The 26,814-nt window shown below is 42.1% G+C and overlaps 1 protein-coding gene across 3 annotated transcripts in view; it reads left to right on the top strand.

Moving 5' to 3' along the window:
- LOC132590749 (liprin-alpha-2-like) overlaps nt 1-26,814 on the top strand; it is a 112,869-nt gene that overhangs the window by 15,047 nt on the left and 71,008 nt on the right. For all 3 annotated transcript variants that reach the window (XM_060263661.1, XM_060263660.1, XM_060263662.1), the window contains 5 exons: nt 10,762-10,853; nt 16,576-16,711; nt 17,669-17,889; nt 21,005-21,242; nt 22,668-22,697. In XM_060263661.1, the coding sequence (XP_060119644.1) occupies nt 10,762-10,853; nt 16,576-16,711; nt 17,669-17,889; nt 21,005-21,242; nt 22,668-22,697 (717 nt within the window). The remainder of the gene's footprint in view (nt 1-10,761; nt 10,854-16,575; nt 16,712-17,668; nt 17,890-21,004; nt 21,243-22,667; nt 22,698-26,814) is intronic.

The raw sequence follows: 26,814 nt of genomic DNA, 5'->3' as shown, positions 1-26,814 counted from the left end.
AAGAAAATTGTTGGATGTTTTTATTAATCAGAACAAATATTGCTTGGGGAATTCGTCTACCAAAAATGTTCCTAGAGATCATTGAACCAAGTATTTTTAGCGCAAAGTTCTTAAACCAGACACTTGCCTAAAACTCTTTAATGAAATTTCATCCTTCAGGAAGTGGGTACAGAAATGTTGAGTGGCACCAGAGCAAACATGAGTTACTCCTCACAAGGTGTAGTGACTGAATTATGTGGCACTGGCCTGGTTATCGTATTGTTTTGCTGTGGGTGAACAAGGCTACCTCTGACTTGCTTTGCTTCTCACTGCATAACTGCTGCTTTCCAGTGCCATTCTAAGAATGCTTTTCTGGGAGTAGGCCCCACTGAATTTGAGTACAGTTCTCAGTAGACCTGCTTTAAGATTGCTCTGTAGGTGTACTGACTAGATTGAAATTTTGTTGCACTTACAAGAAGTTTTTAGGTGAATGATAGAAAACCAGCATTCTTATTAGGCATCCCAATCCTCCTGCCCTGGCGGGAGTCTTCTGGATTTCCAGCTCCTTCCCCCGCCCCCCCCCCCAAATGGAAGCGGGAGGAGGGGGAAGGGGGGCGATCTGCAAGTCCGGTTGCTTTTGAGCCCATCTACACTGAAGTGGAGAAGAGGCTGCAGCGCAGCGGCGTCGCCCGCTCTGCCTCTGAAGTCAAATGAGATAAGGGGATGGTGGAGGCAAAGGGAAAAGTGAGCCACAGAACTGGACGTCCCACAACGCTCCTTGCTTCCCGCTGCTGTGATCCACCGACGCACCAGCCTCCCGGCCTAATCACCTCCCCGTTCAGAAACAGCGTGCAAGCACGCTCCCTGCAGCCCAAACACGCTGAGAGGACTGCCGAGACGGGGAGCGGAGGCTTCAATACAAGCGTTGAAGCCCCGCCCCCTCCAGACGCGGCCGAAAGCGAGCCGAAGAGTCTGCTCTCAACACATACATTGGATCCCTCCTTCTTCCATTGGATTTCTTTGCAGAATACGGCAGGTAGTCTTTGCTTTCCCTCTTGATCTGTCCCTCTCTTATTTTCCAAACCACATGTACACCTTTAGCCCAAAGAGTATCCCTTGTTCCACTTTGGAGCAGTTCTGCTATTTGTTGCTATATTTAATAAGATAACAAATGTGTCTGTGTTTTTGATTTAGTACTTCTAGTATTTGCTTAAGGTTATTTCCCCCTGCACACACACACACACACAAACACACACACACTACCGTACCAACTCTCTGAATAAATTTTGTATCCCTTTTAAAATCAGATCTCTGCCATCCTTTTCCAACTGAAAACTTGCTCCTCACTGTTGCCACTTGAGGTAAAAGATCTTGGTTTTCTTTGCTTTGTACAAACATGCAAAGCTAATTCTCCTTGTTGATCTGAACATAATATTCATGTGTTTGTTGTGTGGGCATGGTAACATTTGCATAGATATAAGTAATAACAACACCATATAATGTGAAGAATAAGGTGGTATGATCAGCCGTGTCTCTGGGCAGTGAGCTACTTAACCAAGGGTAAACACCAGTGAGTATATTTTTTATAATATTAGTGCCATTATTTTCAGCAAATATTGGCTACTTACAAATATTAAAATCTAGTACAAAAATTAAAATCCATAAAACACAGTGTGTTAAGAATGCCTGTCTTTTTTAACATGCTGTTTTGGGAGGAGGATTTGCATTATAAGAACATAAGAGAAGCCATGTTGGATCAGGCCAATGGCCCATCCAGTCCAACACTCTGTGTCACTCAGTGGCCAAAAAAAATTATATATATACACACACACACACACACACACTGTGGCTAATAGCCTCTGATGGACCTCTGCTCCATATTTTTATCTAACCCCCTCTTGAAGCTGGCTATGCTTGTAGCCGCCACCACCTCCTGTGGCAGTGAATTCCACATGTTAATCACCCTTTGGGTGAAGAAGTACCTCCTTTTATCCGTTCTAACCCGACTGCTCAGCAATTTCATTGAATGCCCACGAGTTCTTGTATTGTGAGAAAGGGAGAAAAGGACTTCTTTCTCTACCTTCTCCATCCCATGCATAATCTTGTAAACCTCTATCATGTCACCCCACAGTCGACATTTCTCCAAGATAAAGAGCCCCAAGTGTTTTAACCTTTCTTCATAGGGAAAGTGTTCAAAACCTTTAATCATTCTAGTTGCCCTTTTCTGCACTTTTTCCAATGCTATAATATCCTTTTTGAGGTGCGGTGACCAGAATTGCACACAGTATTCCAAATGAGACTGCACCATTGATTTATACAGGGGCATTATGATACTGGCTGATTTGTTTTCAATTCCCTTCCTAATAATTCCCTGCATGGAATTTGGGCACAAGTAGATTTTTCTTGAAAAGAGGTGGAAATGAAGCTTTGGAGCTCAAATCTGATACTGCTGAGGGAATGATGCTTCATATTGCAGTAAGAGAGAAACGGCAAGCGAGTTTAAACAAATGCTAAGAGTAAAAGACTATTTGACTTTTGCAGTGGTATGATGAAGAGCTACTTCTAGAATATCCATATGACAAATCTTTATTTTGGTTAACAACAAAGCACCATTCTTTAAAACTCAGATTTCATGCTTTTTTTTCTTTTTTCTTTGCACTGGCAAAACACAACATTGTAGGTTCTTTTAGAGTGCAGGAACCTGAGCCACCATCAACACTTGACTGTAGAGTAGGGTTGCCAATCCCCAGGTGGAGGCGGGGGATCCCCCAGTTTGGAGGCCTTCTCCCCGCTTCAGGGCCGTCAGAAAGCAGGGGAAGGGGAGGGAAATTTCTTCTGAGAACTCTATTATTCCCTAGGGAGAGTTATTCCCATAGAAAATCATGGAGAATTGATCCGTGGGTATCTGGGGCTCTGGGGGGAGGCTGTTTTTTGGGATAGAGGCATCAAATTTTCAGTATAGCATCTAGTGCCTCTCCCCAAAATACACCCCAAGTTTCAAAAAGATTGGACCAGGGGGTCCAATTCTATGAGCCCCAAAAGAAGGTGCCCCTATCCTTCATCATTTCCTATGGAAGGAATTGAAAAGGTGTGCCGTCCCTTTAAATGTGATGGCCAGAACTCCCTTTGGAGTTCAATTATGCTTGTCACAGCCTTGATCTTGGCTCCACCCCAATGTCTCCTGGCTCCACCCCCAAAGTCTCCTGGCTCCACCCCCAAAGTCCCCAGATATTTCTTGAATTGGACTTGGCAACCCTAATTCTTATTTAATTCATGAGTTTCAGCCCCACATGGTCCAGAGTCTCACAGTCATGCCCTTTGCAGTGCAGCACAATTTCAGCCATTTACCATTGGCTTAGAGAAACAGTCACATTAAGTAACATTTCTACTAAATGTCATTTTCCTCTTTGCTTTACAGCCAGTAGAAAAAAATAAGTACTTTATCCTAAAATACGTATAAAGTTTTTTTAGGAAATCAAATTAAATTGAAACAAGGGCAAGAAACATGGTTGTAGCTGAAGTCTGGAGGCAAAATAACTTCATATCTAACAGCCAAACTCAACAAGCACAAAAGAAATTGCAAAACAAAAAATATATTTTAATTTAGTTGACATTTTTTTCCTAAAAAGAAACCATTCTGGAAGGAGCAGATTAGGTTAGCCTACAATGACTCATGGATTTCTTGTTATTTTTAGTCATTTTAGTAATTTCTCAGCCACGTTTTCTCATGAATAATAGTGCATGAAGAGGCATGCTTCCTCCCATTGAATTTAGCTACCATTTTGTTCCTAAAAATGTTTGGAAGAAGTGGATGAGGTTAGATCCCTGCAATTACTCATGGTGTTCTTGTTACTTTTGTTCATTTTTTTGGCATTTTTTTTTACTTTATTAAAGGAAGAATTTAAAAATTAACAACTCCAACAAAATCTTTTGCACTATACAAATGTAATATCACATAAACATTATACCTTCATGTTTTCTTCATCTTCTTCCTTAATTCTCTCAAATATTAAATAGTAAGATTAATAAAATTCACTAGTTAATCTTAGCTCATTATATTAGCTTTACATTATATATTTCAAATCAACTTTGAGCTAAGTTATTCTACAAATAACTTAATATAGCCTAGCCCTGGGAGACCTTAAAATTAAGGGCTGGAGGAGAACAAAACTCCACCTTCCATGGGCTGATTATACCTTGGGGAAACATGCCCAGACACTTACAACAGTCCCACCACTCTCTAATATCAGAGAGTTATGCTTCCATTATAAATTGTACCCCAAACCTCATTTATATAAAGGAGTCAACGCTCTCCTCAAAATCTCCATGATCTTCAGAAGTGCATACACGACTTGCTTTAACTGGAGTTAGGAGCAGAGCGCTCCTTTCTCTTGTTTGCTCTCAATGCAGGGGGCGGAGGGGAAGGGTGGGATTTAAAGCAGCCAGCAATAATAAATCTCCTTTTGTCCTCAAGACCAGCTATGCGTGTGTTCTCAAAGGAAGAGACAGCCTGGTGGATGGTGTGCCTCCATGCTTTGCGATCTGAGGCTAGGTCAGACCACTGGTGATGGTTGATGCGACAGGTGCCAAGGGATTTCTTCAAGGAGTCCTTGTACCTCTTCTTTGCTGCCCCTCTATTTCGATGGCCGGTGGAAAGTTCGCCATACAGAGCAATCTTGGGAAGGCAGTGGTTTTCCATCCTAGAAATATGCCCTGCCCAGCGCAGCTGCGTCTTCAACAGCAGTGCTTCGATGCTTGTAACCTCTGCCCTCTTGAGGACTTCAGTGTTGGTCACAAAGTCACTCCAGTGGATGTTGAGGATGGTGCGAAGGCAGCGCTGATGAAAGCGCTCAAGGAGTCGCAGGTGATGACGGTATAAAACCCACGATTCGGAGCCGTAGATGAGGGTTGTCATCACAACCGCTTTGTAAACATTGATCTTTGTGCCTTTTTTCAGATGCTTGTTGCTCCACACTCTTTTGTGCAGTTGGCCAAATGCACGGTTTGCCTTTGCCAGCCTGTTGTCAATCTCCTTGTCGATCTTGGCATCTGAGGAGATGATGCACCCCAGGTAGCTGAACTGCTGGACTGTCTTCAGAACTGATTCACCCACAGTGATGCAGGGAGGGTGATAATCTTCCTGGGGTGCAGGCTGGTGGAGAACTTCTGTCTTCTTCAGACTAACTTCTAGGCCAAATAGCTTGGCAGCCTCTGCAAAGCAGGACGTCATATGCTGCAGAGCTGATACCGAGTGGGAGACGAGTGCAGCATCATCAGCAAATAGTAGCTCTCGGATGAGTTTTTCCATTGTCTTGGAGTGAGCCTTTAGTCACCTCAGGTTGAACAGGCTGCCATCAGTGCGATAGCGGATGTAGACACCATCGTCATCATCTAGATCTACTGTGGCTCTTTGAAGCATCATGCTAAAGAAGATCGTAAAGAGAGTTGGCGCAAGAACGCAGCCTTGCTTTACACCTGTGCCTATTGGAAAGGGCTCCGAGAGGTCGTTGCAGTGTCTGACTTGGCCTCGCTGGTCTTCATGTAGCTGGATGATCATGCTGAGGAACCTTGGGGGACATCCTAAACGTTCCAAGATTTGCCACAGGCCTTTCCTGCTAACGGTATCGAAAGCTTTGGTAAGGTCAACAAAAGTCACATATAGACCCTTGTTCTGTTCCCTGCATTTCTCTTGGAGCTGCCTGAGAACAAATACCATGTCGGTGGTGCTCCTGTTAGCTCTGAAGCCGCACTGGCTCTCTGGAAGGAGTTCTTCTGCAATGGCGGGCACCAGTCTGTTCAGGAGTATTCTGGCAAGGATTTTGCCTGCGATGGAGAGCAGGGTTATCCCCCGGTAGTTGGAGCAGTCTGACTTTTCTCCTTTGTTCTTGTGTAGAGTGATGATGATTGCATCGCGAAAGTCCTGTGGTAGTTTGTCTTGTTCCCAGCAGGTGACAAGTACTTTGTGAAGTGTGCTATGTAGTACTGTGCCCCCATGCTTCCAGATCTCTGGTGGGATTCCATCAACTCCCGCTGCCTTACCACTTTTCAGTTGCTTGATGGCTGTAACAGTCTCTTCTAGGGTGGGGATCTCATCCAACTCATTTTCACTGGTTGAAGTGGGGTGAGGTGGATTGCGGAAACTACGCGGTTGGCACTGAAGAGAGCCTGAAAATACTCCGACCACCGGTTCAGTATGGATGCCTTGTCTGTGAGGAGCACTTGGCCGTCTGCACTATGCAAGGGACTCTGAGCCTGATATGATGGGCCATATACTGCCTTCAGGGCTTCGTAGAACCCTCTTAAATCACCAGTGTCTGCACACAGCTGGGTTCTCTCTGCAAGCTTGGTCCACCACTCGTTCTGAATGTCTCGAAGCTTGCGCTGGAGGTTGCTACATGCAGCGCGAAAGATTGCTTTTTTCCCGGGACAGGAGGGCTGAGCAAGATGTGCTTGGTAGGCAGATCTCTTTTTCGCTAGTAATTCTTGGATCTCTTGATTGTTCTCATCAAACCAGTCCTTGTTTTTCCTTGTGGAGAACCCGAGGACTTCTTCAGAGATCAACAGGATGGTAGTTTTTAGGTGTTCCCAGAGTGCTTCTGGAGAAGGGTCTGTGGGGCAACTGGGGTCCTCAATTCTTGACTGGAGTTTTGCCTGGAAGGCAGCTTTAACTTCGGCTGACTGAAGGCTGCCAACCTGAAGCTTCCTCCGAGGGATACCTCCTCTCCTGGGTGTGGGTTTAAAGTGAAGACGGAGATTGCAGCGTACAAGACGATGATCCGTATGACATTCCGCACTGGGCATTACTCGGATGTGTAAGACATCTCGAAGGTCTCTCTGGCGCACCAGAATGTAGTCGATAAGGTGCCAGTGCTTGGACCGTGGGTGCATCCAGGTTGTCTTCAGGCTGTTCTTCTGCTGAAAGATAGTGTTGGTGATGGTGAGCTGGTGCTCCGTGCAGAATTCTAGCAGGAGGCGCCCGTTATCATTGCAGTTGCCAATGCCATGTTTGCCAAGTACTCCTTTCCAGGCTTCCGAGTCTTTACCTACTTTGGCATTGAAGTCGCCAAGGATGATCACTTGTCCTCTGTAGGGGTCTTCCGTACGAGGTTGCGTAGATCAGCATAGAACTTGTTCTTTTCTGCAGGATCTGCTTGAAGGGTTGGGGCATACACACTGAAGAGTGTTGCATGCTGCTTGTTTTGAAGTGGGAGGCGCATGGACATGATGCGATCTGAGTGACCTGTTGGCAGGTTTTCGAGTTTGGAGGCAATGGAGTTCCTGACCATGAAGCCAATGCCAGAAAGGCGGCTCTCAGCCTTTGACTTACCCGACCAGTAGAGGGTATAGCGGGGTGACAATATATATCCTTGTCGAACTCCTTTTCCTATTCTAAACCAATCAGTTTTTCCATATCCCGTTCTGACCGTTGCTTCTTGACCCTTATACAGGTTTCTCAGGAGACATGAGAGGTGGTCTGGTACTCCCATCTCTTTAAGGACTTGCCACAGTTTGTTGTGATGCACACAATCAAAGGATTTAGCATAGTCAATGAAGCAGAAATAGACGTTTTTCTGATACTCCCATGCTTTCTCCGTAATCCATCGAATGTTGGCAATTTGAACTCTAGTTCCTCTACCTCTCCAAAACCCAGCTTGAACTTCTGGTAGTTCCCCACCTACATACTGCTGAAGCCTAGCTTGTAGGATCTTTAACATTACCTTGCTGGCATATGAAATTAGTGCAATAGTGTGATAGTTTGAACATTCCTTGGCATTACCCTTCTTTTCCAATCCTGGCCACTGTTGTGTTTTCCAAATTTGTTGACATAATGTGTGCATCACTTTAACAGCATCATCTTTTAGGACTTTGAATAGCTCAACTGGGATACCATCATCTCCACTCGCTTTGTTGTTAGTAATGCTTTCTAAAGCTCATTTGACTTCACTCTCTAGGATGTTTGGCTCAAGGTCATCGATTTCACTGTCATGGTTGTCCGGGACATTGAGATCCTTCTTGTATAATTCTTCTATGTATTCTTGCTACCTCTTCCTGATCTCTTCTGCTTCTGTTAGGTCCCTACCATTTTTGTCCTTTAGCATGGCCATCTTTGCATGAACTGTTCCCTTGATTTCTCCAATTTTCTTGAATAGATCTCTTGTCCTTCCCATTCTATTATTTTCCTCTATTGCTTTGCATTGTTCCTTCAGGAAGGCCTCCTTATTTCTCTTTGCTATTCTCTGGAAATCCGCATTCAGTAGGGTGAATCTTTCCTTTTTACCTTTGCCTTTTGCTTTCCTTCTTTCCTCAGCTATTTGTAAAGCCTCATCAGATAGCCTCTTTGCTCTCTTGCATTTCTTTTTCTTTGGGATGGTGCTGATTGCTGCCTTCTGCACAATGTCACAAACTTCCATCCATAGTTCTTCAGGCACTCTGTCTATCAGCTCTAGTTCCTTAAACCTATTGTTCACCTCCACTGTATATTCATAAGGGATGTGATCAAGGTCAGACCTGAATGACCTAATGGCTTCTCCAGTTTTCTTCACTTTAAGCCTGAATTTTGCAATGAGTAGCTCATGATCTGAGCCGCAGTCAGCTCCAGGTCTTGTTTTTACTGACTGTAAGGAGCTTCTCCATTTTTGACAGCAGAGTATATAATCAATCTGATTTCTGTGTTGCCCAGGTGATGTCCACGTGTAGAGTTGCCTTTTAGATTGTTGGAAGAGGGTGTTCGCTATGACCAGCTTGTTCTCTTGACAAAACTCTATTAGCCTTTGCCCGGCTTCATTTTGTTCTCCAAGGCCAAACTTGTCAGTTGTTCTGGTCACCTTTTGACTTCCTGTTGGGTTTCTGATGCAATTTCACTTCCTGTTGTCATGAGTTAATTAAATGTTTGTATATGCATGCTGATGTTTAGCCAGTGAGTAGGTAGATCCAATGAGAATGTGTGCACGTACTTCCTGCCAAGGCTAGGTGTCGATATGCATAGTGACCATTCAGGGAGAGCCCTAATAGGCTAATTCATATATTTGGGTGGTGGTCTAAGGGAAACCATTTGGTCAGTTTTATTGCCCTTTGTGTAAAGCCCTTAGATCTCCATGCAGTTGAAGTTAGGACTTAAGAGAGTCAAGATGTAGCCTAGAAGCTAGAAAGGATATTGAATCCTTCTTTGTTTTCTAGAAATCCCAGTCATACCTTTTCCTCATTAGTAAAGTAAAGTACTTTGTATTCTTAAGCTAAACCGTGTGCCTGGCTGTTATTTGTGGTTATCTCCACGTTACTCTGCTAATAGTATATCAAATTCCAACACTTCCTACTTTGGCATTCCAGTCCCCCAGCCTCTTCTGCATTAGTGGTTGGGGCATAGACTTGGATTACTGTGATATTGAATGGTTTGCCTTGATAGGGACCGAGATCATTCTGTCATTTTTGAGATTGTATCCCATTACTGCCTTTGTCACTCTCTTGTTAACTATAAAGACCACACCATTTCTTCTATGGGACTCTTGGCCACAATAATAGATGCAGTGATCCTCTGAGTTAAATTCACCCATTCTTGTCCATTTTAGTTCACTGATTCCCAAGATGTCGATGTTCAGTCTTGCCATCTCCTGTTTGACCACATCTAGCTTACCTTGATTCATAGATCTTACATTCCATGTTCCAATGCAGTATTGTTCTTTGCAGCATTGGACTGTTCTTTCACCATCAGACACATCCACAGCTGAGCGTCCTTTCGGCTTTGGCCCAGCTGCTTCGCTCTTTCTGTGGTTACTTGAATGCTCTTCTCCAGTAGAATATTGGGCACCTTCTGACCTCTCATATTCCAGTGCCATATCTTTTAGCCTTTTGTTTCTGTTCATGGGGTTTTCTTGGCAAGGATACTGGAGTGGTTTGCCATTTCCTTCTCCAGTGGATCACATTTAGTCTGGATTCTCAGCTGTGGCCTGTCCATCTTGGGTGGCCCTGCATGGCATAGCCCACAGTCTCATTGAACCGCGCAAGCCCTCACCACGACAAGATAGCAATCCATGAAAGGGCTGAATACTCCATGAAAATTGGAAGAGCATAACCATCAAGATCACCAGTGTTGTCAGTCTTGTTGCTATAGAAAGATTTTGACTGATTTTGCACTAGAGTTTGTTCCGCGCGGAGAGCCCTTTTGCCTCGGCGCTTCTCTCGGTTTTCACACAAGTTGTCCTGGAGCTGTGAGTTGGCATGCTGCTTTTCCATGGCAAGCAGAAACCACTTGTAAGAGGATCTTGCTTGCTGCAGAAAAGCGGCGCACCAACTCACAGCTCCGAGGCAGCTTGTGCAAAAACCAAGAGAAGCACCAGGAGCAAAAAGGCTCTCCACCCAGAACAAGTCTCGTGTGAATTTGGTTATTAACAGGGTTTAAAAAAAATAATGGAAACATTTCTGTTGGCATGTTTTATCAAACTGGTTAAAATGATCAGGGCTTTTTTTGAGCAGAAATGCACAGGAACACAGTTCCAGCTGGCTTGGTGTCAGCGATGTGGCCTAATATGCAAATAAGTTCCTGCTGGGCTTTTTCTACAAAAAAAAAGCCCTGAAAGTGATTATTTGCCATGTTGCAAAGTATACCATAAAAAGTAAATATTGTCAGTTAATAAACTAGACTGCAACATTTTAACAGGATAATGGTATAAGTTTGTCCTTTCTTTCCAGAAGGTTAAGAATCACAGTCTTTTTATTGATCAATTTTCTCCTTATATAATTTCATATAATGCAAAATATTTCCCATGGATTTTTTTTAATTTTCAGGAAAGATTGGCAGAAGAAATAGACAAGCTGAGAGCTGAACTTGACCAACTGAAAATAAGAGCAGGGTCTTTGATTGATCCCACATTGTCAAGGTAGAAAGAGAAAATAATAATAGCTTAACTGAAAATTCTGTTTACTGTTTAGCATCCAAAAGGTGTAACTTTTGAAAATGTCATTGCTTTAATCATAATTACTTTGGGAAAGATCCAGAATTTTGGCTGAAGTATGTAGTCAAGACCAGATAAAATGGGTTGTTGGAAAGAACAACCAACAAGAATACATTTGCGCATTAAGTACCTTTTTCCATCCAAGGGAGTCAATTTAACTGCCAATCTACTCTGTGAGCAGTATCTGACATATAGCGATGTACACAACATAGCTCAGCCCTTTCTCTCTGACCGATTTCGCACTAGGGCTTGTTCCAGGTAGAGAGCCTTTTTGCCTCTGGGACTACTCTCCATTTTTGCATAAGCCGCTGTGGAGCTGCTAGATGGCGCGCCACTTTTCCGCAACAAGCAGAAATTGCTTGTCAGATGATCTCGCTTGCTGCATAATAGCAGTGCACCAACTCACAGCTCTGGGACAACCTGTGTGAAAACGGAGCGAAGCCCCGGGAGCAAAAGGGCTCTGCACCCAGAACAAGCCTAGTGCAAAATCGGTGCCTATCTCTCTGGGTCAAGAAGTCAAGGAAACCCAGAAAGAGCTAGGGTGACTCAGAGAGTCCTGGAAGTTAGGTTTGGTTCTCTTATGTATTTAGAATTTGGTTGTATAAAAACATTCCAAAATGCAAAAGTAATGTGAGGCTAAAAGATAGCATTATCAGTACCAGGAAGGCCATATCACTCAAAGTATCCTAAAGCCTCCTGGGAAACAGAATCGAAGTTTCAACTATAGAGTCTAATTAATATAGAAATTGAAATAGCACTGGGTTAGCATAGGCGGATGACTGAGGCTCAGTCCAGCCCTAATTCCGCAACAGTTTCCTCTAGTAGCTGAAAATGGTAAACCTCTGCTTTAGAATCTTTGGTGGTAGAAAATACTGTGAAGTCACAGCTGATTTAAGTTGACACCATAGGGTTCTCAAGGCAAGAGTTGATTTGCCATTTTCTGTCTCCGCATAGCAGCCCTGTACTTCCTAGGAGGTCTCCCATCCAAGTACTAACACAGGTTGACCAGGGGCATAGCCAGGATTTTTTTTCTTCTTCAGGGAGGCATTTAAATAAGTTGGGGGCACACCCTCACACTCCCCAGGCTGTCTCACAGACACACCAGTCAGCCAAGCCACGCTCTCCCTTCCCTGATGGTGAGGGTGCCCCATTTCTTGGCTTGGCCCCCACACAGCTCTCTCAGACCCATGCCTCACGTAGGCCTGGAAGAAAAAGGAGAAAGAAGGGCAGTGGACAGTGGTACCTGGGCCCTGCCATCAGGGCCATGGAAGCCAGAACACTCCACATGCAGCTGGGAAAGTAAAAAGGAGGCTTCCCCATCATGGGGCTTTCCAAGGCAGCACTGCTCTATCCCTGTGACCTCCTATAGGGTGCCACCTGGTCCCCACTGGGCATGGGGGAAAGGGCTCTTGCAGGCTTCGGTTGCCTTTGCAGGGGCAGCAGAGAACTTCCATGCCCTTTGAGCCATAGGGGCATGAGGGAGGTGGTACCTAGGCAGGGTTCTCTTGCTGGTGGCCCTGCACTCAGCAGGCTGCATGCCTGTACTGCCAGGCTTCCAGAGCCAGGGGACAGTGGAACTCCCTGCTCCTACAGGCCACCCTGGCAGCACGGCTCCTCCCTTCCTCCTGGAGGAGACCCCAAGTCAGAAGATACTTTTGAATCTGCAAATGGGGGGAGAGGCAGCAGCTCCTTGTCTATGGGCCTTGGTAGTAACTCAAGGTCCGAACCCTGGAGAGCCCCACTGTAGCTATGGGCCTTGGGCTGACCCTGCTTAACTTCCAGAATCTGATGAGATCAAGTTACCCTGGGCCATCCAAGTTAGGACCTTTGTACCCTATGTTATTTTTCCATGTAGCAGCTGCATATTTCATTTGGTTATTTCACAAAAATAGTGGCAGGGAGGGAATTGGGGTTTTTCCTCCATCTGGTGCTGCCATTATTTGTTCTGCTGCTATTTTACTATTTATTCCTCGGTCAGTTGTTTGGACATTGCTTAATTTTCTGTTTTGTTTGATGTGAGACATGTTTTATTATTTTCTATTTATGTTTAATTTATCTTTTATGCTGTTTTTATTTGTTTTTTCATGTATTTTAAGTAATATGCTGTGATCATCCTGGATGGTTTTTAATGGAAAGTGTAGATTATAAATATTTCAAGTAAAATTCCATGAACTAAGAAAGGAGAAATATTTCCTGTACTCTGTGCAACCAAATCAAACCAAACATAAACATACATCTAGCGAATTAGAAACAGATGCATAGTATTTCTGTTTTCTGCTACATTCTCTGTCCACAACAGAATATTGCGTTTTGTCTACGACACCTGAATTCTGGGCTCACCTCAACATTTTGATAGTGGTTGTTCCATTTCAGATCATTTACTTGAAAGTTATGTATAGAGAGCAATTTTATAAGTTTTGTTCCTTAGTTTTCTTCATTTAGATCATAGTTGTTTTCAGGCAAATCAATAGCATCATGAAAAGGCATTTTAAAAAAAACTATGAAAATTTTTATGCTTTATATCCTAAAAGTTTCTGAAAGCTATCTTTGAAAACCTCTCTCATAATCTCTGCCTTTAAGCTTTCCATTAGGAGTAAAAACTCTCAGGTTAATTTAGTTATAATTATATATCATCCTTGCTCTGCTACTTTGTGCAAATACTAGTTTGATCACAAACCCATATTTTGATTCTTGATTTAATGGAAAAACCAGGCCTGGCTCATGGGGTTCTGGCACCAAGGCAGAACCCCAACACACGCCCGCCCCCCAACTCTGGGAACAGACTAATCCAGAGGTGATGTCATTGCACTGGGCACTTGGTGCGCCCCCTGCCTAGCATGCTTCGAGTTCGGAGCATGCTGGGCAGGGGAAGACTGGTTCTTTCTGGGCTTTGAGGGACTGGAGAAGCTCCTCCAACCCCTCAGAGTCGAGAAAGGCTCAAAGATTGTGCAAGTGGGGACAGGGAGAGGGCACCCCAGGCAATTGCCTGGTCCACCGACTCCCACGTGCCAGCCCTTGGAAAAATTTATTAATCTGTCATGTTTTAATTCCAATTAAAAGGACATGGTTTAAGGAGGGAATTAGATTAGTATAGCACAGTGCCTTATTTTGAATTGCAGCTTCTAGTATAACTAGTGACTTCAGAAGGACATATATATCCATATTGTTAGCAACTGGATGGGAAATGGGATCTTCCTCAGGCCTTCCTTATTGGGGTCAGGTTCAAGGGGCTGACAACTACAAATGATGTACAGATGCAGGTAGTGGAGTGACAGTCTTTTTTGTTTTGTTTTTTTTAAAGCAGCTTCTAGATGGAAGAATTTGGAACACAGAATCACCAAGTCCCCCTCACTTTCCTCATACCTCCTGCAGGTCCATTTGGAATTCTGCAAGTGATTTAGATTTCTACTAGATTAAGCTAATGCGTCCTCACTTTCTCAATATCTCCATAAATACAGGCTGTGGTTTTAAGAGAAGCTCTGTTTAATTGCGATGGCTAGAAAGGAATATTATGAGACTTTTTAAAAGCAAAATAGCTACTTCACTATATTTATTATTCATTGGCACTCTTAAAAGCAAGTGTCCTAGGAACTAAGTCCTGGCATGTAAATTATAATTTCATTACATTCTAAATTATGGTCCATTACATCACATTGTGAAAATGACAACAGACACAGCATTTGTTGCAATAAGATCTGATACATGCACAGTGCTGGCCCGTGGGCACGTAGCTCCACAGGCAGGCTCCCTGCCCACTGTCCCCCTGCTGCTGCCTGCCACCGCCCCCTCTCTTTGTGGCACTGCCTGGCAGTGCCGTGCTCCGTTGCCACCCCCCATGAGCCATGCTGCGCTACACCGAGGCTGGTCCTTAGTAGCTTTGATGTGGCTGGCTTGGTTTCTACTTCTTTGAAAAGCCCACGACACGAGAGGAGATTTCGCTCCCCCTCCTCCCCAAAACTGGAAGTGAGGGGAGCAAAGTCTTCCCTTGTGTTGCATGCTCTTCAAAGAAGTAGAAGCCTCACCAGCCGCATCAAAGCCAATAAGGATCAACCTTGGGGAGCGTGGCGTGGCATGGCGTTCGGGGAGGCAGCAACAGAGTGCAGCGCTACAAAGGGAAGGAGGGGGGGGGTTGCAGCGGCAGGCTTGCTGCGACAGGGAGGGAGGGAGGGAGAGAGGCAAACTAGGCATTTGCAATGGGCACTGGGACAGGGGAGCCCAATTCATTGCCCTCTACCTCCTGGCACCCTAGGCAACCGCCTAGTTTGCCTAGTGGGCAAACCAACCCTGTATGTGCAGGGCTTTTTTTGAGCAGGAATGCACAGGAACACAGTTTCAGCTGACTTGGCACCAGAGGGTGTGGCCTAATATGCAAATGATTCCTGCTGAGCCTTTGCTACAAAAAAGCCCTGTATTAAACAATGGTTATGTCAGAGGGTGTGGCCTAATATGGAAATGAGTTCCTGCAGGGTTATTTCTACCCCCCCAAAAAGCCCTGGATACATGTCTTTGTTAAGTGGACTTTGCTGAGATGGGAGTCCACTTTTGTTTCATGACAATAAAGAAACTATATTATAACACAGTGCATTCATCATGGTTTCATAATCTGTGCCCAGGAGTGCTGCCAATAAAGAGGTACATTTTACCTATTCCATATCTCTTCAGAAAGTGATGCTTTCTCCCACATAGCATGGAAGGTTTTAGAATAGAATTATAGTCAGCTTCATGATGAATCTTGTGATTACAATATTTTGCTGAAGGAGGGATTGTAACTTAGTTGCAGAGCCATGGTTCAGTGGTAGAACATCTGCTTGGCATGTAGAAGGTCCCAGGTCCAGCCTCCATCATCTTCAGTTAAAGGATCTGGTGATAGGTGATGTGAGAGATCTCCGACTGAGACTCTGGAGAACCACTGCTAGTCCAAGCAGAGAACTGAATTTGATGGATCAAGGGTTTGATTCAGTATAAGGCAGATTCATATGTTCATGCGAACTTTGCATGAAAACAGTCTTAGGTTCACTCCTTGCCATATCCAGTTAAAGTATCTCAAGCAACAGATGTTAATAAATGTTTTTTCTCTGCCTGATACCCTGGTCATAGCAGACATAGCAGACAATATTGATCTTGACCCGTATTCTCTAACTTTTGTATTTAGGTAATCAAACTACATCTTTGCATCAGTATTATCTGGTATGCTGTGAATTGGGTATGATAGAGAACCAGAGTTTATTTGTTCTACTCCAATAAATTCAGGAAGGTTATATGGAGTGTTCTATTCTTTACATGTGTCTGTGAAATAGATCAGCTTGAGAGATAATGATTTGCTCAAAGCCACCCAGTGAGCATCATAGCTGAACAGAGATTTCAGCCTGGGCTTCCCCATCCCAACACTCTTTCTATTGTACCACTCACTCTCAAGACAATATTTCTCACTGAGTTTTACTGACAGTTTCTGAAAATATATTGCAGAGTTTCATTACCCCCATAGTACATTAGAAATTCAACTATTCTACCTCCTTTGTTACTGGAATTAAATTATAGGATAAAAGTTCCTATGTGTTGTAAATTTGTAATGGATTATTAATTTTTATAGGTTTCTTTTATTCATGTGTTTTTATCTTCTAATTCATTTGCCACTAATATTTTTCAGGCCACATCTTGATTCATCAGCAGAATTGAGGTACTCTGTGGGCTCTATAGTTGATAGTCAACCAGATTATAGATCTACAAAAGTGATAAGAAGACCCAGGAGAGGCCGTATGGGAATCCGAAGAGATGAACCAAAGGTTTTTGTTGTTCTTGTTCTTTTGTTTGCTAAAAGCAGTAAGCTTTATTGGTATAACGTAACTAACAGTTTTAGTAGGGTTACAAAGTGTCCCCTTTTTTGTGTGTGCCTTTTCCCTTTTGGGGTGTTTCTAAACAACTGATGAAAATGTCCTCTTTTGGGGTTGGAACGTTAGGAATATTCCTAGTTAGTAGTTACCACAGCTTTAATACTAGGGGTATTTAAAATGAGATTTGTCATAGCAATCCAGACTCCAGAAACCTTTATTGGCATAACAAGTGATCATAGCGGTCATTTGTTTGAAGTAGTCTGGAAATATGTATTCTTTTTTGTTTTTCAACATATGGTAACCTTGGTTTTAGTCATAACAGAATGATGGACTTGTGACTCTTACAATGCAATCCTAAACCCAATTACACCATTCAAAGCCCATTAGTGCCAATGGTCTTCAAAGGATCTAACTCTGTTTAGGATTGCATTAATTCCCATATTTACATTCCACAGCTGTGGGAGATCAGAATGGTGAGGAAGAACACTCACTCAACAGAGGCCTGGTATCACCTCACTTCCTGTTTATGACCAGCAGTCCACAGTTGGGCCACAATGGATGCTTTTAGCATGATATATAATTCTTGAAATATCATTTTTAAAAATCCAAGTGATAATGCCAAAGAATGATGCTATTAAATTCTTCCTGTTATCAGAAATAGTCTTATGATGTATAGCCCATTACTATGTCTGCTTATAGAAGAAAATAATTTACACAGTATTTTTCTAATAGCAGGAAATGTAGGTCAGTTTAATGTTATGAAGCAGCCATGAGAAATTAAGAAAATGGTTTAAGTGTTAATCACTGCAACAATTTTTGAAAGTGCTAACTTTCCAGCTTTTAATTTTTGTGAAAATTAGCATTTTTTTTTAGGATAATCAGTATGTATTTTTATGATTTTCTGATAAGGTGAAATCCCTTGGAGATCATGAGTGGAACAGAAGTCAGCCAATTACTGTTCTGAGTAGCCATCCATTTGAGAGTGACACTGAAATGTCTGATATTGATGATGATGACAGAGACACTATTTTTAGTTCAATGGATCTTCTGTCACCAAGTGGGCATTCTGATGCTCAAACCCTTGCTATGATGCTTCAAGAGCAACTAGATGCAATCAACAAAGAAATCAGGTATGTTAACTTAATCAAAAAGTGTGGCGTTTTGTGGTCATCTGCAAAAACACATGATGATGATGGTGAGGAGGAGGATGACAATGATAATGATGATAGAATAAACATAGATATGGTGCTCTTTGAGTATTCAAAGCACTTATATATATTCAGTTGGGTCCAAACTAACACAAGGGGTCAGATGAAATTCAGCAGACCCCCAATTTTTATTTCTTTTCTTCTATTTGTGTCCCACCCTTCCTGCAAGCGGGCTCAGGGCAGCTTACAAGGTCACATAGGTAAAATAATATAAAATTTAAACAGTTAAAATTGAGAAGTTTAAGCAATTTTTTTTCCCAGAAATTTCATATAACTCATAGACCAGAGTGAAAGTTGCCTTGATGGTAAAATTCAGATGGAAGCCTCCTGAGAGGTGCTGTACTGAGCCACTGAACACTACGCTAGGGCTATCAGCAGGGAAGGCTGAGAATGGACTTTGGACACCTGCTGTCTCAACAAAAAGCCCAATGGAACAGCTCCATTTTACAGGCCATGTGGACCTGTGATAGGTAGATCCTGCAGGGTGCTGATCTCAACTGGGAGCTTGTTCCATCAGGCTGGGTCCAGGGCTGAAAAGCAAGCGATCCAAGATGACACCTGATCCCAAATTCCCATGACCCAGGTACAGAAACAGGACTCTGTTCTTCACTGGATTCAGTTTCAGTTGGCTCTGTTTAAATCAATCCACCATGGCCTGTAGCACCCTGGCCAATACCTCTGGAGATAGAGCTGGGTATCATCAGTATATTGATGGCAATCCAGCCCATACCCCTGGTTCAATTGGGCAAAGGGGCACATATAGATATTAAACAACATTGGGGAAAGGATTGCCCTTTGCAGCATACCACATTCAAGTGAGTGCTGCTGGGACAACTCTTCCCAAGCACCACCCTCTGTTCCTGACCATGAAAGAAGGAGGAGAGCCATTGCATGTCTTCATGTCAGTGAGGTGCTGGGTCAAAAGATCATAACCAACCATGTTGAATGCTACTGTTAGATTAAGAAGCAACAGCAGCAGCACCTCAATCCAGATTTCACCAGAGGTCACGTGAGAGCAACCAGCATAGTCTCTGTCCCATTGCAAGAGCAAAAGCTGGATTGGAATGGGTCCAGGATAGCAGCATCATTCAAGAAGGCCTGGAGTTGCACCGGTGCTGCTCTCTCAATCACCTTGCCCAGGAATGATAAGATCGAAACTGGGCCATAGTTTGTGAGGACAGTAGCATCCAAAGATGGCTTCTTTAAGAGTAGATGCACCACTGCCTTCTTTAAGCCAGCTGGGAAAGTCCCTGATGATAGGGACAAATTGATGATATCTTCCAGAGTAGTCTGAATGCTCTCCCAGCAGGCCTTAACCAGACAGGAAGGGCACGAATCAAGGAGACAAGTGGTGAGCTTCACAGCTGCCAGGATCTTGTCAATTGCTTCCTGGGAGAGCCAACTGAAATGGTCCAAAACTGGACCTGACGATGGACAAGGGGCCTCTCATGAGGTTCTTGAGGATCCCCTGTGCCCCAGGAGCAATATTTCAGGAAACTCAGTGGACTGTATTGGGAGGGAGAAAGGCAGCAACATTATGTTCCACTTACAGAAGTGGCTTGCACAAGCAGAGAATTTAGTCTGGATCCAATCCATTGTCTTGTTGAAATTCCAGCAATTCTTATATAAGAACATTAAAAAAAAAAACTCAGGTTATAACTACATAAGTTAGATCTGTAGTATTATACTCATGTTGTCAGGCTGTGGCTGAGAGAAAGAGGCCGGTTTAAGACCCTTGCTAAAAGTTTGCAACAGTGAACTCAAGAGCCAGATTGTCTGAGAAGGATTGGGGAGACCAGGTTCAAACTCACTGGGTGACCATGGGCAAGTCACTACATCTCAATTGAACTTACTACTCAAAACTGTAATGAGGATAAGAACAGGAAGAAAGAACCATTCCAACCATCTTGAAGTTGAAAAAGCATGAGAAGAAGATGATTGATAGGTAACAAAGATAAAATTTTAATCAGGAACTTCCTAATTAATAGTCTTTTAACCAATATATTAGAATAGTTTTCATTTAGACTTAATGTATTTGATATAGAATACACATCAGTTACATAATGTGCACAGTTAAAGCAAAATAAAAGTTTTGTGCCTATGGTTATGCAAAATGCACAAATTCCACCGTTGTAAAAGGGGATCAGACCCACAATGCTAGAACAACATAATATGTCTGACAACATACCATCTTGAAACAGCATACTATCTCATAATGCCATTCATGATCTGCTTACCGTAATCATAATTGCCTGGGTTAAATTAGGAAAGGGAGAAAAATAAAGTTTAAGGAGATGGTTTTTGAAATGGAAATTCATGGAAACTGCAGAATAAGGGACATAATGTGGTCAAAGCACCCAATGAAAGCTGCAAATAGAGCCAAAGTATTGATCTAGGATGTGAGGAAGTGTTGACATGAAGAATGGAAGATAGTCAAGAAAAAATTAACTTAAAAATAAATTAAAATTTGTTTGTTGGTTGTGAAAAAATAGGACGTTTTGTGAGAAGCCTGGATGACGTGATAATAGGAGAAAGTTGTCCATGTCCTACTAGTGAGCTTGAATTTGGCAAGCTTCTGCTGGAAACAAAATGTCTCATGAGATTTATCTTCAGTCTAGTCAAACAGGACAGTTCTTATATGTGAAACTGTTACCTTAGTGACCTTTAGACCTGAATGGGATCATAAATATGTACAAGAACGAGTGCTGTTTCAGACTAAATTTATTCTTAACATTACCCATGAAGATCACGTATCTGAGGAAGTGTGCCTGCACACAAAAACTCATACCTTGAATAAACTTAGTTTGTCTTAAAGGTGCCACTGGACTCAAAATTGTTCTATCACTTATGAAAAGACTCTTAATAAACTGTTGGGATGTGGAGTCTCAATTCACTGTTAACATGGAGCTTAGAATATCAAACATTGTCCCTTGAGTCTCTGTGAGAAAGGCAGGCTATGAATGACATAAGCAATAAATAGCATAGTTGATATGACTTAGGCTGTTTTCTTCCTTTACTTCCATGTTATTTTGGATAGGTTAATCCAAGAAGAAAAAGAGTCAACAGAATTGCGTGCTGAAGAAATTGAAAACAGAGTGGCCAGTGTGAGTCTAGAAGGCTTAAATCTGGCCAGGATGCATCCTGGTACATCCATTACTGCTTCAATTACAGCTTCCTCACTTGCAAGCTCTTCTCCTCCCAGTGGGCACTCAACTCCAAAACTCACTCCCCGTAGCCCAGCCAGGGAAATGGATAGGATGGGTATTATGACACTGGTAAGGGCATGCAGTTTCACTTAATGCTTTGTTTTAATAAAACAAAGATTATTCTGATTGATGTTACTTGTTTCTCTCTCTGTTCATTTATTTATCCACTTTTTATAAGTCTCTGTGTATTGTAAAATCTGGTTCAGTATGGGCACAAAACACAGTAAGATCCCAGTCTGTGTTATGCAGGATACAGTAAGTCAGAAAGTATCATAACCAACAGTTAAGCTGCTGGGGGTAAGGATTCTTTTTTAGTTTCAGAAAGTCATCATCAAATCAGTAATTCTTACAAGAATCTCTGTGTTCTGTCTCTTGAGAGCCAGTGTTGCATGGTATGCTCATAGTGCCAGACTAGCACTGGAGAGTCCTGTTTTTAATGCCTTATCACCCATGCAGCTCTCTGGGTAACCATGGTCCATCATTTTCTGTCCAAATAACTTACATTACAGGGTTGTTGTGAAGATAAAATGGGTGAGGAGAGAACATATACAATGCCTTGAGTTTCTTAAAAAAAAAAGAAAAAGGGCAGGATTTAAAATGTCCTAGATAAAAGGGTCTGCTATTTACACAGTGGCTACAGAATAAAAATCCTCAGGCAAGAACATTTTGTGAAAGACCACTCTCTGTCTCCTTTTCCAAACCATCACTGCTTTGGGAAACCAGTCAGTGCCATGGTAGATGAACATACCAGCTTATATTTGTGTAAATGTTAGCACAAAGTGATCATTTTGAAGGTTCTATTACGGTAAATTTTAATGACATAATATGGGCAGTAAAATCATTGTGATGTTAGTGAGGTCTTAATATTGTGAATTTCAAAAAAAGACTATTACTCTCTTTTATAAAATCAGCCCCTGCCCCTGGATGAAGACTGTTCCATCGGACAAACACATCTCATTTAACAGAAGGGAGTCAATTGATCCAAACAGTGTAAATCATGAAATAACCTTGGAGAAATAACAGATTCTACAGTGCATATGAAATGCATATTTTGACATACTCAGATATGACTGACTGACTTTAAAATATGATAGTAATTTAAACAGATTAACAAAATACATTTTAATACCAGCTCCTATTATCAAAAATACTGTCAGAAATAAAAATAAATAGAGGGAAATGAAGAGATAGCTAATTGCAAGGCTGACGTTTATTTTGGGGTCAGAATCCCTAGAGGATTGTATTACCATTCCAGATAGTTGTGTGAATCTGTTGTACAGAGATAACAGAGGTTTTGTGGCATTCTAGAAAGAAGAAGGCTCTAGTCCATGAATATTTACAAAGAAGGAATTTATCTTAAAATTATGTATTGGGTTTCATTACAATTATATCAAGTGTTATTTTCTGTTGTTGCAAAAATGAAAAACAATTTGTCATCAATATATCTTATTGATCTGAAATTTCTCCTCTGTTTTTCTTTGAAACCAACTCCAGCCAAGTGATCTTAGGAAGCATCGGAGAAAGGTATACTTGCGTATATTTTAATGTGTTTTAATGAAGGCTTACCTTATTTTCGCTGATAGACCATTAGTCACTAATGTTCCCATTAGTTGTCTGAATCATTTTATAAAATGGATTTCTGTGGTCGTTTTCGCACTCACCTCCAGCCGGCGCGACCCCCCTCTTCACTGCGCAGGATCTGCGCGGATTTCGCTCTAAATGCCACGGAGCAGCCTTTTGCGCCGGAAACTCCCGGCGCAAAAGCCGCTCAAACGTAAATCGCCAAAAAGCAGTTTGGCGTTTGCGCAGCTTTTGCGATGGGAGTTTCCGGCGCAAAAGGCTGCTCCGCGGCATTTAGTGCGAAATCCGCACAGATCCTGCACGGTGAAGAGGGGAGGTCGCGCCGGCTGGAGGTGAGTGCGAAAACGACCAGCATTTGTAATTGTTGAGGAAACTTCAGAATATTTGAGTCAAACCAAGTTTTCTAAACTCAAGTAAGGTTATTGAAGTTTGAGATGTACTAACTAATAAAGAATAATGAATAAAATCATTTCTAATGAGTATGTATAAACTGAGGAACCCTCACTCCAGGAAATAATTGCACAATTTCTCAAGGGCTTGAACAGGGTGTTTTTTGTTCCCTCACCTAATTTTTTCCTTTAACTGCTCTTAAACATTCCATCCATTTTGGAACAAATTCTAGTAATCATTGGGCCTGGGGCGGAAGCTTGAGAAGAGTCTTCCTTTTTATTAATGTGTTTTTTCTACATACCAATGTGTTTTTTTCCTACATAACAAGGAGCCCCCAGAGTATATGAAGACCTTTACCCATATCTTTGAGGTGCTCTGCAGTATGATTCTTGTTTTCCATACAGGAACCAGCTAATGATGTGATAGTGATGTGAACACAGATAGTGATGTGAACACAAACATTTTATTAGTTAGCTTCACAAAACACTTGACATGCTTCTAAATAAAGCAGGAGTCAAGTTGCACCTTTAAGACCAACCAATTTTTATTTAGAACATAAGCTTTCATGTGCTCTTAAGCACACCATCAGATGAGGAATCCAGCACAGTGAGCAAAGCCATACATAGCTGAGCAGAGCCATACATAGCTGGTAGGCAGTGGCCCAGAATGCAACATGATACAGATTTAAGAACCAATGACAGTGAAGTAAAATTATATGGTAGGAAGTGGTTTAGAATGTAAAATGGTACAATGACAGAATAGTAAAATTAACAAATTGAGCAAACCTTTGATCTGAGTAGCTTGAGCATGTGAAAGCAACAAAACAGTAGTATGTCAAAATGTAAGATTGTCTGTCAGTGACAATGGGAGATGAGTTCAATATATGTAATGGATAAGCAACCAAAGTCCCTGTTTGAGTGTGTCAATACAGCTAAAAGAGAAATACATTGGATAGTGATGTTCTTGTCCACCTAATTTACTTTTTAACATGTAAACATCATTCTAGTTTGCCATAGGAAAAAGGAATACAATGAAATATAGTGAAAATGGGTAAAGTATATGTAATGCGATATACAGCCAATATCCCTATTTTGAGTACGTCAGTACAAATAATTATACTGATACACAATTCTAAAAGATAAACACATTGGAATACTGTGGATGTATAGCTATACTCACTGAGAGTGGGTTTAGCATCTGTAATAAGATAAAACAAACCTTTTTGGAACTAAAGTACCCACCTGATGAAGTCAGGACACAGATCAACAAAGCCAGAATGATACCCAGAGAAAACCTGTTACAAGACAGACCCAAAAGAGAAAATAACAGAATACCACTAGTGGTCACACACAACTGTCAACTTAAAACAGTTCAACGTATCATCAACAACGTACAACCTCTTTTGGACAGTGACAGCTCTCTTTCAAAAGCACTGGGTGGTAAACCTTTTCCTGCACACAGACAGCCCCCCATCCTCAAACAACTCCTCACCCACAGCAGTACAGCATCTCATCTGAGCATGGACATCAGTACCAGAGCTTGCAATAAACCCAAGTGCCAACTTTGCTGCCACATATACTCAGACAACACAATCACTGGGCCTAACAACATTAACTATACCATCTCAGGCTCATTCACTTGTTCATCTTCCAACATGATATATGCCATTAAATGCCACAATGCCCTGCTGCTCTCTACATAGGGCAAACAGGACAAACCCTATGCCAAAGGATAAATGGACACAAATCTGACATTAGGAATCACAGAACTGAGAACTCTGTGGGAGAACACTTTAACCTTCTAAAGCATTCAGTGGGTGACCTCAAGGTAGCTGTTTTACTGCAAAGGAACGTCAAGAACAGAATGGAGAGGGAAATTGCTGAATTACAAATTATTATGAAACTTGGAACAAACACCTCTCCAGGACTGAACAGGGATATTGTTTTTTTATCTCATTACAGATGCTAAACCCACTCTCAGTGAGTATAGCTTTACATCCACAGTATTCCAATGTGTTTCTCTTTTAGAATTGTGTAATCAGTATAATTATTTGTATTGACATACTCAAAATAGGGATATTGGCTGTATATCGCATTACATATACTTTACCCATTTTCACTATATTTTATTGTATTCCTTTTTCCTATGGCAAACTAGAATGATGTTTACATACTACTGTTTTGTTGCTTTCGCATGCTCATGCTACTCAGATCAAAGGTTTGCTCAATTTGATAATTTTACTATTCTGTCATTGTACCATTTTACATTCTAAACCACTGCCTACCAGATAACTTAACTTCACTCTCATTGGTTCTTAAATCTGTACCATGTTGCATTCTGGGCCACTGCCTACCAGCTATGTATGGCTCTGCTCAGCTATGAATGGCTTTGCTCACTGCGCTGGATTCCTCATCTGATGAAGTGTGCTTAAGAGCACATGAAAGCTTACGTTCTAAATAAAGATTGGTTGGTCTTAAAGGTGCAACTTGACTCCTGCTTTGTTCAACTGCTTCAGACCAACACAGCTGCCCGCTTGGATCTGTGCTTCTAAACAGTTAAGCTACCTAAATATTATACCTTTGCGAATGAGTTTTCCACTCAAACGTGATGACATTTGTAATGTAGCTATTGATCTCCACCCTGTTTGTGAAGTCAAGCAGACTTGTTATTACTCAGTACTCAGTATTGTATATAGCACCTTAGTTATGGCTCCTGCTAATTATTTATTCCTATAGCATATCAGATCTATATCCACGTTACCAGAATAGTACAGATGTAAGTACTATTTCTAACAATGTCTATAGGCTACCAAGTTTGTTTGACTGGATAGCGCACATGACCATTTGGACTGTTTTAAGTGTGTGTGTGTAGGGGGGGTGGTTCCCATTACCCTCATAAGGCATTACTGTGGGCCCAGTCTTCTGTTTTTCCTCCAGTTCTCTGGCCTTTTATACCTTGATCACCAGTTCTTATGTTCATGATTACCTTACACCCTGTAGTCTGATTTTGTCCTAACTTATTTCTAAGGTGCATTCATTTGTTTGCTTAAGAGCTATGTTTTCCTCCATTTCCTCCCTCATCAACAAACCCCACACCCTCTACCCCAGGGGGCCCACAACCTTTTGGAGTTTGCAGTTACTTCAAAATAACTGCCACAGGAAGCAGAGACAAACCCAAAATGCCTGACTGGGGGAAGGAGGGAGAAAGAGATTATGGAATAAAGAGAAACAAATGGAAATGGCAGTGGGGGAGAAAGAGAAAGTCTAATAAAAATAAGGAAAGCCTGAAAGTAAATGGAGCACAAGTCCAATTGCTTACAAGTCCTTTAGACTGGTCTCTGTGGTGTCAACTATTGAATGAATTTATTTATTTTATTTTCATTCAATTTATATCCCACCCTCCCTGCCGAAGCAGACCAATGACAATCCCTGCCTTTCGACCTGCCCACTTTCTTAAAAGCTTGCCCAGAGCCAGGGGAACTACTGGTAGGCACCACATTGGGGAACCCTGGTCTGTCCAAATTACTTCAAATACACTGTTTGCAAGATTAACAAATTTCAGTCAACATATAAAAACACCATATTAAGCTTGAACCCCGTGGCACCTTTAAGACCAACAAAGTTTTTATTCAAGGTGTAAGCTTTCATGTCCATGCACACTTCTTCAGAAA

The sequence above is a fragment of the Heteronotia binoei genome, unplaced genomic scaffold (genome assembly GCF_032191835.1).
Source record: "Heteronotia binoei isolate CCM8104 ecotype False Entrance Well unplaced genomic scaffold, APGP_CSIRO_Hbin_v1 ptg000648l, whole genome shotgun sequence".
In the NCBI taxonomy this organism is placed as follows: Eukaryota; Metazoa; Chordata; class Lepidosauria; order Squamata; family Gekkonidae; genus Heteronotia; species Heteronotia binoei.
The sequence above is the reverse complement of the archived record's forward strand: the minus strand, read 5'-3'. Positions and strand labels throughout refer to the sequence as shown.